The sequence below is a fragment of the Apis cerana genome, linkage group LG2 (genome assembly GCF_029169275.1).
Source record: "Apis cerana isolate GH-2021 linkage group LG2, AcerK_1.0, whole genome shotgun sequence".
NCBI classification, from domain to species: Eukaryota; Metazoa; Arthropoda; class Insecta; order Hymenoptera; family Apidae; genus Apis; species Apis cerana.
In genome coordinates, this window is record NC_083853.1 from 14060443 (window position 1) to 14073721 (window position 13279).

Genomic DNA, 13279 nt, shown 5'->3' on the forward strand with positions numbered 1-13279 from the left:
GATGTGTCATCTTATTCTCGTGCCTCGAATTCAGGTCACGCATAAGTCATGCACCATATGTTTGAGAGCATCTAATCCGTCTACGAATCTCGTGTTTTAGTTATTCCGTTTTATTAGAGAAGAAGTAGGAAGAAGAGGAAAATATTTGAAAAGTCGGACGCAGAATTATAAGGTAAAGAAATATATTATTTTGTCTATCTATAAAAAGTATAAAGTCACTTTAATATACGTATAATTTATATTCACATTATAATATCATTCGTTCACTAATCACGTGTATTGCACGCAGGTATAATAATAAATATTAAATAATTATGTAAAATGTTATAAAATTAAGATAAATAATACAATAACAAATATCACGACAATCGACATCCGATTTTCGAGTTGTCATTACGAGTCAAAATTTTTTGTAATTTAAATAAAAAAAAAAAAAAACTTTGGTTTACTCTAGATACTCTTTAGGCCAAAGAGCGTCTATTCTGACTAGAAGTCAAATTAATACCTTTTTCTGTAATCAACATCTTCACAATTTTCAATTTGATCTTCTTCTGACTTCAATTTCAATCGATTTTTCAACTTTTACTTATAAATTGTTGAAGTTTGAAAAAAGGAACTACTTTCCTTTTCACCAAAATTTATGATGAGCAAATTTTATTTTGTTACTACGTTTTATTTTGTTATTGTTTTCTCTCTCTTTCTCTTTCCCTCTTTCTCCGCTCACGTACTATCAGTCATTTTATCGTCATCCTTATCCTCTGCATGATCTTGCATCGTAACGTCATCATCTTGCGTGTCTTCTTCCTGCATCGTTTGTATATTTTCTACTCGGCTGTTCGCCTCCAACGGATTACGAATTTCATTTCCGTGTTGATCAAGCTTCACCCATACGTAACGACCGGGTAAAGGTTCCTCCTTCTCGAAGTCGAAGTTCCACCTCTCCTTAGCCTACGTCCAAACGAATACAGTTTCAATAACGGTCATAATAATAGTTTCTAATAGATGAAATTAAACAAGCATTTTACTCGTTACGTACGTTCTCTCGGTATTTTCGAGCCTCTTCGAAAAAACAATTGGCAACATTGTCCTCGATACGGGAATTTCGCCCCGATTCCGTTTCATTATCGTCATCGTCGTCTTGAAAAAGTCTTCTTCGCACGCTACGAATCCTTCTCCCCTCTTGTATATCGATGTTTGGATATTGCATCATGAGTCGAGCCCTTCACAGATTAATTATTTGTATAAAAAGAAGAAGAAGAAGAAGAAGAAGAAGAAGAAGAAGAAGAAGAAGAAGAAAAAGAGGCGGAAAGAAAAATGGAGTGGAAAAGAAAAGTGAAAAAAAAAGAAATGAGAAAGAAACCTATCCTTTCACGAAGATTATCGCCTCAAGCGGAGAGCTACTACTCGTAATGTAATAAAACAGAACTATGACAAATACGATAGGAGAGTAAAATATACAGATAAACATACGCTCGAAGGTGACATGCCGTACAAAAAAACAAGAAAAAGGATTCGCAAGTGTGTATGACAGGTTTAGTTACCAATGCTACGCACGATTTAGCATAGATAATAGCTCTTTGTGGTTTGTAAACAATGTGATATGCTTCGAGTGAGTTGCCGCGTTGCAAGAGTATGCAAGCCTGCAAACGTGTGTTGGCCAACGAGAAAGAAAGAACAGAAGAGAAATCTATAGCACTCTCGGTCAATGTGCCGTTGAACAAATGTATTGGAATGCATATCACTTCCTGCACGAACGTACCACCGCATACCGGATAATAGTAGTTGTTATTCGACACATAGACGAGATAAACTTTCACGTCTAATCTTCGATCGTATAAATTCTTTGACGAATACTCGATAAAAATGTATCCATCTTTTCGCGCTTTCTTTTTCGAAGAATCATCAAAGTCGTTGGCTATCGAGGCTGATGATTCTCGATTTCATTTACCGGGCATAACAATATTGACATTTCGTTCTAAACTGGTTTTGTCGGCGCTTTCACTGGGTAAGCTTTTGCTACTCGAACGTGAAGTGAAGTAAATTCGATTCGATTTGATCGAATGTTCCAAGCTAATATGTATAGGCAAAAGATAATAGGAAAAATTATAAATTCCTTTTTCTTTTCTTCTTTCTATAAAATTATGCCGTGCAAAGAGAAAAGTAAAATGCGCGTGACAAATTACACTTAATTTTTTAATACTTAATTACTCGTGATAAAAGTTTGCGATAAAAGTTTCGAGTTATATTAAATTCCGAATCTGTTCATCTCGTTCAATTTATCGTGAAACTATCCGATATATAACAGCGTGAATGGTATGCGTTTAGTATTTCGAGCAGCGTGTGAATCTATAGCGAGAGTGAATACAATGAAAAACAGTTGCATAAAATAAAGAATTCTTGCAGAGAAACGTGCACCTGTCATCTTCGTATCCGCCGATTACGGTCGCAACGCTTTTCCGTTATCGTATAAATGTTCGTTTATCTCGGTAAACGAAGAAAATTTCATTCCAAGGCGGTTTAAACATCGATAATTGCAGCGATGATAAAATTTTGCTCGCAAGGTCGGAAGATAGGAGTCGTACCTATACGTCCCATGTTTGAAAAAACGATCTGGCACAGTTGGAAGGGTAAAGTTCACGCTAATAACATCCAATCCATGCAGGATCGAAAGTCTCGTGCACCGATAAAACTAACTATTAATATCCTCGTGGCGTGATTTTTATTTACTCACTGTCGTGTGGCAGAGAATCGGCGGAGGTTAATTCGCGAAATTTGTCGTACCGCAGAGAGAGATCACAGGCACAGTTCAGCGACACAACGTAGCAGAGCACAACGTTTCGACGGTCCCAGACTCATTTTGCGACGAACGCGGTGTTTTCCTTTCCTCGGCAAAAGAAAAGAGACCGTGCGTCCCCCACGGCCAGCCGTCAGCCTAGCGAAAAGTTGTTGGCTCGAATAGCAACGCGATCGATAATTCCATCGTTTTCGTCGGGGGTGTGGACTGGTACTAAGGTACGACGAGGGGGTATTTTGTGCGCGCGCACATTGCAACGAGAGAGATACTCGGTCAGTGCGCATTCGCACGGATATCGATATTTGACACTTTCAATGCGCATTCTACTCGCCATTCCGTCTCTCTCTCTCTCTCTTTCCTCATTACATCGTGACCGCTCGATCGTGACCGTTCGACCGCCGATCTTCTTTTTTTCCACGATATTGCCCGTTTCCATTGAAAATACGTCAATATACATGCTCCCCAACATACGTGGTCAGGTTAGAAAAATATACGAGCCTCGAACGATTTGAAAAAACGATAATTATAATACGCGATGGCCTTGAACTAACCTAGGTCGTTCGCTCGTTACTTGTCGGTCCCCGGAGGTACGAATCGGTCGCGTATCCGAATTCACCGGCATTCGTCGTCCCGAACCTTGGAAAATATCACTGACATTGAACCCACGTCCACACCGACAAAAGCTCGATATTGGTTATAGATTCGAATGAATGAAATTAAATTTTAAACAATCGATCCCCACTCCTCTTCCACCGTCCAACAGCGATCGTTTCGATCCTCAACGGCAGATAAGGAAAGAGAATATATATATATATATGTGTGTGTATATACATACATAATATATATTTATATACACGTATATATAATTAGAGAGAAAGTGTGGGTAAAGAAAGAGCAGTACGTCGAATGCGCGTCGCGTTTGGATTCGAAATTTTAATCGAATCTTTAATAAACCTCAACGACGATCCGATCGAATGATACGCGTGTGTTATTTTCACGAAACGAGAACACGAAGTAAAATTTTCTTTATCGCGCGATTCGTGCTATTCCTCTCTCTCTTTCTCTCTGTCTCTGTCTATGTCGCGGCATCCCTTCGTAGGGATCGTATCCATTTGACCGGCGCGCACCGCTACTCGACGTACTACTGCTATTTGTCCCACTTTTCCCCAGTTACACATTCCGTTCCCTCGCCTCGTCGAGGTGAATTCGAGACGATTCCTTGGAAGAAAAACACGCTACCTTGGTTACGTACTAGCGAACGCTGTTCCAACGTTTCTAAAAATTTAACCGGGCACACTATCGCGATAAATCGTCTGCGATCGAGAACGATTGCGATTTCACGGGAGAAACGGTGAAACGCTGCAGCTGATGCAACGCTTAAAGTGCGACTGGCGGAAAGTCGGAATAGTTACTTGCATCCCTGGTGCAGCTCACTAGCCTAGATTCTGCTTGCAGGCCATTACTTGCGAGCAACACTGGAACAGACGCATGCGCGAATACCCATTAACAGAATGGTTCATTGTAAAGTAGTCGTTCATCCTAGGACGCAAATTTATCATCGTTCCGGCCGACGATCGTTACGATACGACTTAAACGACAACCGTACGTAGAAAAACAACCGTTCTTCCGCGTATCGACCGCTTGTTCGTCGAACGTACGAAGAAAGATACTTTAAAAAGAGAGATGCTTATTGGTGCCTCAGTGGTGTCGCGAATTATCGATAATCGACAACACGTCCAGCTTTGTTCTCTCTTAATAATATCTAATCCGAGAGCAAGATAACGCAACAACACATCGTGACACACGGAATGATGATCGTTCGATGACCAATATTATTTTTCGATCGAGGTTATATCGATGTCACCGAGTTATCATCGAATTGTTTATCGCGCAGCGATAAACCGATCGATCGATACATATTTGCGAGGTGATTGAATAAGATCGCGCGAAGCCAAGAGCGGAGAGCGGAGGAAAGGGTTTATTAGGTTTGCGTTACCATGGAGAAAAACCGTAACATTTCCGTGAGAGTGTAGCCGTTGGTTATAGTTGCGTATAGCCGAGAAGTGGAACGATAGGAAATTCTCACATGTAGCTAGATATTCCTCTCCGTGTAAATTCTCGAGGAGGATTCTTCGAACGTTGTAAAAAAAAAAAAGAAAAAAACGACAGTTGAAAACAAGCATCGTTCTCCTCCTCTATCTTTTACACTTGGTTCGAGCCTTCTTGGCTGCTTCGAGCTCCGTAACGTTCCACGTATTGGTGTTCCGCGTTCCAACTTCCGAGGAAATCACCGCAACTAGATCTTGCATAATTGCCTCTCCTTTTTGTGCTTCCGTTTTTCTTTTTCCGTTTCCTTTCCTATCCCGTGTCCTTTTCGCGCCTCGTTCACTCGTTTTCTTCCTTAGCAACCCACGCAGCTGTCGATCATCGGGGACGAGCACGCCTTTCGAAAGGCTTCGAGCAACAGCGAGAGCGCTGTTAAACGGTGCCATCGATATTTCGCGTATATTCCATCCATTTCCATCCGATCTCTCGAATTTCAACGATCCTCGGCGAAGAAAAAAAAATAATTTCTGTCAGATACACGCCTCCTCTTTTTATCTTGCACGTCTCGTGTGTTTAATTCATTTTTAAATTGTATTCAACATATCGGGTGATCAACGCGTTGAATAAGTCATGAGATTAATGACTCGAGTCGCTATGGTGGAAATCACGAGATTCCTTTAATATATCGCATGCAACTGCGCGTAACATCTGTGCAACTCGCACTTTTTTTTTCAATGTGTTCGTTTAACCCCTTATTTCTGAACGAAATAGCATCGAAGGAGGAATCGAGCACGTTGCCGACCGGTAATTATTCCGCTCGAATTATCTTGACGAATGGATGATTTCTCACTCCGCGCTTTAGAAATCTTTTTTTTCAAAGCATACAAAGACCGAATAATTGAAATTCCTCTCTCTCTTGCTCGCGTAAATAAATTTCAAAACAATCGTCGAGCCGTCGTCGGATCGGATTGTTTAGTAGAAAAATTCTCGGCCGGTCGATAGAGGAAATTGACCACTGGAAAGCATCCAGGTTAAAGTTTGCAGTGCGTTTAAACGTTGGCGCGTGTGACCAGAATGAACACGTCTCAGTCAGTTGATGACCGTATCTGATTAATATTAACGCTAGAGAGAATCGAACCGTTACATACCAAAAAAAGAAGCACAACTGTAAACGCATTTCTTTTCTTTTTATCGAGCTTCGAAACTAAAACTTCCGTTCGGATTAAATTCCAATCAACCAGTTCCTTTTATTATTATCGCTCGCAATCGTTTTCCTGTTCCGTGAAATCGAAGTTTCGAGAATAAACGAATTTCGCGAAAATTGCATAATTTTCTTAACTAACCACTCGCTCGTGATTTCATTTCGATCGGAAGTATTGAAGCGAACCGGACGATGATCGGAGCAAACGTGCTCTGGCTTTTCAACCAAGATAAATCGCAACGAGTCGCGTCTATCATCCTTGAGAATCGCTCGATCAAATCGCATCACATCACCGGAAACGTCACAATATTTGATTAAATTTGATCATTCCCCTGTTATCGATAATCGCAAGAGTCTTAAATTTGTCTTACACGATTCGAGATAGATTGAACGATAAAGGCAATTTAACATCGAAAGCCTGTAATTTCTGTGCAAACACTCGTTCCGGCGAAACGCATTTTCCACATACCTTCCTCGACGCGGCATTTTAATCGGCCCTGTTGGAAATTGCACACGCTTCTCGCGGCGAAACGCGCGCCTTTCTCAAACGGCCAGCGTAACAACGAATTCCATTCCCCGTGAATGGAATGCATATTCATTCATTCGTTCGTTCCTTCCTTGGCGATATCTTTTCGATGCACGTGTCGCTTCAATTTCGACATATGCTAAAATCTTTTGCGCCAACTGTCGTTTCCTGCGTGTATTCCACGGACCTTGAAATGTATTCCCACCGAAAGGAATCACCTCGGTCACGCTTCTCGCTCGACGACGAAACGTGCAAAAAAGAAAGCGATGCTCGAGCGCGGAGAGGAAGCCGGACCTGTATTCCCGATTTCGCCCCATTTCCACTCGATCCCCGAATAATACCCTAATCTTAGCCAAAACATCCCCTTTTCATCGAAACATGTTTGCTCGTTTTCCTCTCCTTTGTAACAGCTCCGCATTCGAGTTAAATGATGATCCAGTAACAGCCTCCGAGAGAGAGAGAGAGAGAGAGAAAGGAAGAAAATAAACCGAGCCCTTATCCATTAGAGGTGTACGAGTTGGCGACACCCTTAAAATTATTCTCGCGTGTTCCCTATCCTGTTTAAACGTCGGCCGAATCGTTACGAAAGGCCTGTCCGATTCGAAACGCCGCGCCCTCGAGTATGTTTCCTGTCGGACGTTTTCATCCAGGAGCGGACGTGTTTGTTTCCAGGGTTGGAAAGTTTCGATGGAAACGAGGACGGCGAGTCACGTGCGAGCGATCTGTCTCTCCGCCGTTCCGAGACATTTATAGAAACGAGGGACGTGCGATGACGTGATTTGGCGAGAATGAAATAAAAAAAAAAAAAAAGGAAAAAAAAGGATGCTGGTGTGAAAGGGCGAATCAAGGTAAACGAGTAATCGAAGTTAATTAGAACGATGATTGAAATCGTTTGTGCAGAGCGATTTATTATAATCGCACCTTTTTACCGTCCGAGTCGATCGAACGTACTGTAATGTAATTTAAATATGTGCATTGCGGTAAATGTTATTGAATGACGTGTTGATATATCGAGCGTATAATATTAGCCACGATTAATTTATGCATTATGCTTTGCAAATGAATGGCGCAGGATTATCGATTGCCTGTAACTCGTATATAATTATTTATGCTCGTTGGCGGAAGAATTTTCATAACGGTATGGGAAAATCAGTCGGCATATTCCGTAAACAAGAATTATTAAAAGTTCGTTAACCTGACATTCCACGATAATAACGAGAAATCATCGTATACCGTTGGTCTTGAGAGTATCCGGTCACATTGTATATTCGGAATAATTTATGAAAAATTGCATATTAACGAGCATTTAAATAACAATTTTTGACATCTACCTATATTTAGTATCTCATTTACATACAATGATAGCTTAACTGTTTTAAAAGAAAATAGAATGCATGGTGAAAAATTTACCAAGAGGTTTTGATAATTCGTTCGAAATTCCACTCGGAGCAAACGAGTTACGAATGCGCGCAATCGCATTATGGCCGTCGCGTAACATAATGCTTCGCAAATTATTGCCTGAAAATTGGCACACTTCCTGTTCCTTTTTTGCGTTGCATTCGCTCGAACACTCCGCTCCGAACATGAGCGCTCTCCGTTTCGATCGTTCTCGTATTTTCGATAGTAAATTCGAGACAATGAGTACGCGTCACTAAAAATAGGTTAAGTCCACCCACCGAATCTAAATGGCCGTTCGGCTTTTCCGTTCGATTCCGTTCGGACTAAAATAGATTCACGTAGGTCGCGGACGCAGCTGTGGATTTCTATCTAACGTTTATTTCGTGTTCGCGCACCGTTCACCCATTTGCGGCAGGTCAGTGACGTTACTCGGCCCACGTATCGTCTAACAAACGACACTCTTCTCAGACTTTCCATTGCAGAAATATACAAGCATCGAAACAAAGCGATGCGTCACGTGGACTCGATGAATTTTACGACTTCCCTCCGTCACGAATCTCGCCACTTTTTTATCATTATGCCTATAGATTTCCAAACGTTTATTTCGTTTCGCCGATAAAAGAACAATAATATTCCACTACATTTTGTCTACCGAGATATAATACGTTTGCGAGTAATCGATGAAAAGAGTTTCGCGTTCGAATTTCTTTCCATCTATTGTGCTGCGCGATTCGCAAATGCGACAGTGGCGCCAAACGATAAGAAAGTGAAAACACCAACGTACAGAGCGCCTCCTGACCTACCAGACTTTCTAATAATTATTATATCTATTAGTTACGATCCGATATTTATAAAACTCTCTATTATTTTTACTCTCGCGTTATTCCACTGTTATATCGAGTTCGAAATTTTATTATCGATTTATCCGTATCGATCGAGCAATTCGACACCGAAATATATCTCGTTCTGCCGTTGTTCTACCAACAATGACCAAAATCCATTGGATACTGTTTTCCATCGAGATCGTTAGAGCGAAAAGAAAGGTGTCTCCCAGTTGCTGTGGGTGCATTCAACCTGTCCGGAATTTAAAACCCTCGCACGATAACCTCTTCTTTCGTACGCGGAGAAATCCAAGACTCGGCTTGTGAACTCGAGGAGCACAGGAAAGGCCAAACCAACGATGTAACGTTACACTGTTAAATCCCGTATGAAACGTTAGTCACCAGTACTCTCTCCTCTCTCGTGAGTTACCGGATGCAGGAACGACCGCAACACGACAGGATCTATGGTGTCCGAAGGGATGTGCCTTATCGCGAGGGAAAGCTGGCGAGCAGTGTCAAAGTTTCACTTTTATTAATACGAACAATGCGTTTCACCCAATAATCTAAATTCGTTCCTTATTTTTTGCGATTAATCGCGGTTAATTGGACGAAGCTAACAAAATCGATAAGGAAAGCAACGGTATTTTTCTCGTCACGAGCAAACGGTTACGAGCATTCGTGTGCCATTACGATCTCACCTGTGTCTCGCAGCCAGCATGTCGAACGAACGTTTCGAATTCTGGAAAATGAATTTCGCGAACAGGAACGGCAAGCGTTCCGCGCAACGTTTCACGCGGTAACTGAAGCTTTCGCTTTCTTTACGAGGTGCAGAACGCTTGCAGCGCTTCCACGTTTTAAAACCCCTCGTGCATCGAACTGCATTCCATACGCTTAATCCATCTACGTATGTCTATTTATAAGCGAAAGAGGCGGCATGGCTCTGAAATACATGCACCATAACCATGTGTAGACCATTGGATTGTACGTGGCCCATATACGCGGAATACACGCCCGTGTACGGTGGTGTGCGCGTTTAACTCGGAGAAAGGAAGTCTATTTCCGGAAAAAAGGCAGTACCTCGAAGTGCGAAGGAGAGCACCCGGTCTCCCAGTACCATTGGTCGACGAAAAAATCGTTCGTTCTAGGCGACAGAGTGAAGTTAAAAATAATCCAGTTGCAGACGCAGACGAACGACCGGTGTTCGGAGAAATATTTTCGGCTCGGTCCCCTTTCGATAAAAGGGAAGCGGCCAACGATTTCGTGCCTTTTAATTGAAATTGTCCTGGTATACCGCAAGGGAGGATGTGAGACGCGTATCTCGCGTTAAGAGCCCCGCGAGGGATACATTAGAGGGACTGGCGGAAGAACGTCTGCCCGTTTCGCGATAAATTTAAAACGCCGGGATCGCGCAGTCATCGCGACGTTCCGCTACCACTTATCTGTGAGTGGATGATGCACTTTCGACCGGCTTTCGATCGAGAACCAAGACCAAGAAGAGCTTCTCTCTTTGATAACGGACGGGGAATACAGAATTGCTAGAACGTTGGAATTTTAAGTATATTTCCCCGAATTTCCTTCCGTACGATTTTTAACGAAATATAGCGTTGTTATGTTAAATGAAATAACGTCGTGACTCGAGAGGAAAAATTTTCAAAAAAAAAAAGTCCACTTAAAAATTGTTCTGGAAATTTCAAGTTTCGAGAAACGTATCTCGTTTTTTAATATCCCGTTTTTACCATATTAATAGCGAAGATTTAAGCGTGGAGGAATCGAGGATGATTTAAATCATTATCGAAACGCGGAACGAGTTTTGCGAGGCTCGAGCAAAAGGCTTCCGCGCAAGGAGGGAAGAAGCGTAGCAGGCGCTTCCAACGATTTCCAAGGCAGTTCCGAAGGCGGTGGTACGGAACGAGCGAAACACAAACGGACACGTCGCTTTTTCGCTCTTTATATTCAGACTGGAAGTGATTTCACGCTTCGAAGGACCTCTCTCCGGCCTCCAGACAGGATCTAGGCGAGGCATCCTGCCAACGATGCTCCCTCAAAAACCTAGCAAGCCGTTAACCACACCGATGACGTCTATTTCTCTCTGTTTCCAGCCCCGTTTATCATTCTCTCTCTCTCTCTCCCTCCACCCTTCCTCGCTAATTCCGTTTCCACTGCTCGTAAAACCGATGGATGCACCGATCTTACCACGACCTGTTATCGACGTGGCATTGAAGACGCGCCACGAGAAGAAAATAAGGACTATCGATTATTCTGCGGTCGTCGATGCTCACCACGGCCCCGATCGGCAATTCGCAACACCGATTCTCCCAAGAAGAAGAATCTCTCTACCGTGAGAGATAGGAGGATGCTGGATCGTTACACGTAACCCTTCTCACCACGGTCGATCAGTTTTTGCGGTGCGTCTTGGTCCATCGGACGCGGAGGTGGTGGCGAGGTGCTCGTGGGACATCTGTCGTCGAGCCACACGCTTGCAAACGTACTTGCATCTCGTAACTATATAACTTACCGAGCGAATCGATCCTTCCACGATTCGAAGCTTCGTGGGTGGGGGGGAAAGTGGCCCGGTTGAAATTTCATCGGGACCAGAAACTGTCTCTTCCAAGGATTTTTCTGCCTCCCCTCTGACACACACGCGCAGTTCTTTCTCTCGTTATTAGGTTATTTTCGTTTATACAGAAGATTATTCGAGGATCGGATCCGGGTCGCCTTTGCTCCAGTCGAATCGATTTAATTTCTTTCGCCCCGTACTTGTACAATTCTCGAGTGCCGATCTCTTTCAATCGACGGATTTATGTGGCGTCCATTTATGCATGCGCTCGTTGGGTATTAGCCCGTCGATGCTTTGAGACGCGCAATTCACCCACGGCAAGTACGCGCCATATGGATCGTCACCGTACAGACGATCCAGTATCGACACGTATACAGAAGAAACAGAAGGCTAGTCTTTTCCCCCTTTTTTCCTATAATTCCCACTTCCTCTCCGACACGTGCACTTTCTTGCGCCCGCGTACCCGACTCGCTTTAATTTTTGTTTTGTCTTCAGTGGGGCGTATGTTCCCTTGTATATACGTTGAATATCCTCCAGCTTTTGATTTAAAATAGGGAGGGGAACGAAAAAAGGAAAGCGATCTCGTTCGAAAAGCTTGAAAAGAAAAACACATTTTTCTCTCCCCTTCCTCTTTTTACCATATATCTTGTTAAATTATACGAGAAATTTGCATGATTGCATCGATTGATCCGATCCTAGCCCCTCTCACGTTTTAAAATGATTAATGAAATATCGTGAAGAAAAAAGGAAGGAAAGAAAAAAGGTGCTAGAAGGTTGGAGAAGGAAAATGGCAAATGGTTGATTCACGTGTCGGGGCGAACGGTCATCCGGACCAGTTTCCGCGAACACGAGCAGAAAGGGTTCGAAGGTTGGCCCACTCGATATGAATGTCCTTTAATTAGAGCGGTCGGCTATTCCCCCTCTCGAATGTGCGTGTTTACAGGATATTAGTTAATGCCTGATTCAAATTGGGGTTCGTGGAGAGGCGCGTGCTACCGTTAGAAAGGGAAATGGAACTGGACAAGTTCGTTAGGCGGTCATTTATGGTCATCGTTACCAGCTCGGTTTCGATCTCGGCCATCCCCTCTCGTTTACTATTCTTCAAGATCGACATAGAATTATCCTAACGCGTTATATTTTTTTTTTCTTCCGGCCGTATTCAACGGCCATTCGCCCGTTACAGTTTGGCCACCAGCTAGGCGAATGGTTAAAACTCGTCTCCTTTAACGGATGCTTCGGATCGATGATTTATTTACTTTTATCACGGACGAGTTTGCAGAAATCAACCCCGGACGAACAGCCGTTGACGTTATTTAAAATATAAAAGATTCCGTTGGGATCCGTCTTAATAATCCGTTTATCCGACGTGTGGTTCTCGCTCGCGAAGAAAAATACGTTGAAAAATATTTTTAGCCCGGCCGGACGCGAAAACGCTCGGTCATGCGTTGGCCGAATAAACGGGGAAAAAACGAAGAGCGGGCCTACGTCAAATGACCGTTAATGAAGCCGATGGCGTGTAAAAAGTGATCGATTAAACCCCCTGTTCCGTGGAAGGGAAGGAGGTTTGATCGATCGGACACGAATCGACCGATCGATCCATCAAAATCGATCCATCACAAGTTCGCCGGGGGTCAGGTGTAATTTCAACGTAAGCCCATTCCTCGGCTAATTCAATCAATTAAGCCTGCGGTGGGGTTCTACGTTACACGTGTATCCCCGGCGATAAACGCTCGTTAAGAGCACGGGATGGCGCACCTGGATTTTCATAAACCGTGTCACCAGGGGAGGGGGATATTCCGTTCCAAATCGAAAATGTGATCCACGGCGTCTTCCTTTCCTTCTCTTTTCTCCTACAATTTACCTCGACTCTGCCGTAACAACGCGTCGCCGTTCTTTCCCCTTTTTTTTCTTTCCTTTTTCTCCCTCCCCCTCCGCT

The 13279-nt window shown here is 43.1% G+C and overlaps 1 protein-coding gene across 9 annotated transcripts; it reads right to left on the reverse strand.

Moving 5' to 3' along the window:
• Positions 1-165: 165 nt before the first annotated feature.
• On the reverse strand, positions 166-9620 carry LOC108002926 (uncharacterized). Of its 9 annotated transcripts, none has more exons than XM_062071543.1 (4): positions 4047-4234; positions 3346-3430; positions 1037-1220; positions 166-948 (listed from the first exon to the last, which is right to left on the reverse strand). In XM_062071543.1, exons 2-4 carry the CDS (start codon positions 3414-3416, stop codon positions 721-723), a joined length of 483 nt encoding a protein of 160 aa, XP_061927527.1. In that variant the 5' UTR covers positions 3417-3430; positions 4047-4234; the 3' UTR covers positions 166-720. The 9 variants fall into 9 exon arrangements, 7 of the variants coding, with proteins under 7 accessions (XP_061927527.1, XP_016920412.1, XP_061927528.1 ...); XM_017064923.3 differs by having other exon boundaries at positions 4034-4234; XM_062071544.1 differs by lacking the exons at positions 3346-3430; positions 4047-4234 and adding an exon at positions 9485-9620.
• Between the last annotated feature and the right edge of the window lie 3659 nt (positions 9621-13279).

Bases quoted from the DNA above. Each gene is read 5' to 3' on its own strand.
- LOC108002926 (XM_062071543.1), bottom strand. From the start codon at position 3,416: ATGCCGGTGAATTCGGATACGCGACCGATTCGTACCTCCGGGGACCGA. The intron at 1,221-3,345 runs GTTAGTTCAAGG...TAATCTGTGAAG, and splicing joins GTAACGAGCGAACGACCTAG to GGCTCGACTCATGATGCAAT. The intron at 949-1,036 runs GTACGTAACGAG...GTTTGGACGTAG, and splicing joins CTCGAAAATACCGAGAGAAC to GCTAAGGAGAGGTGGAACTT.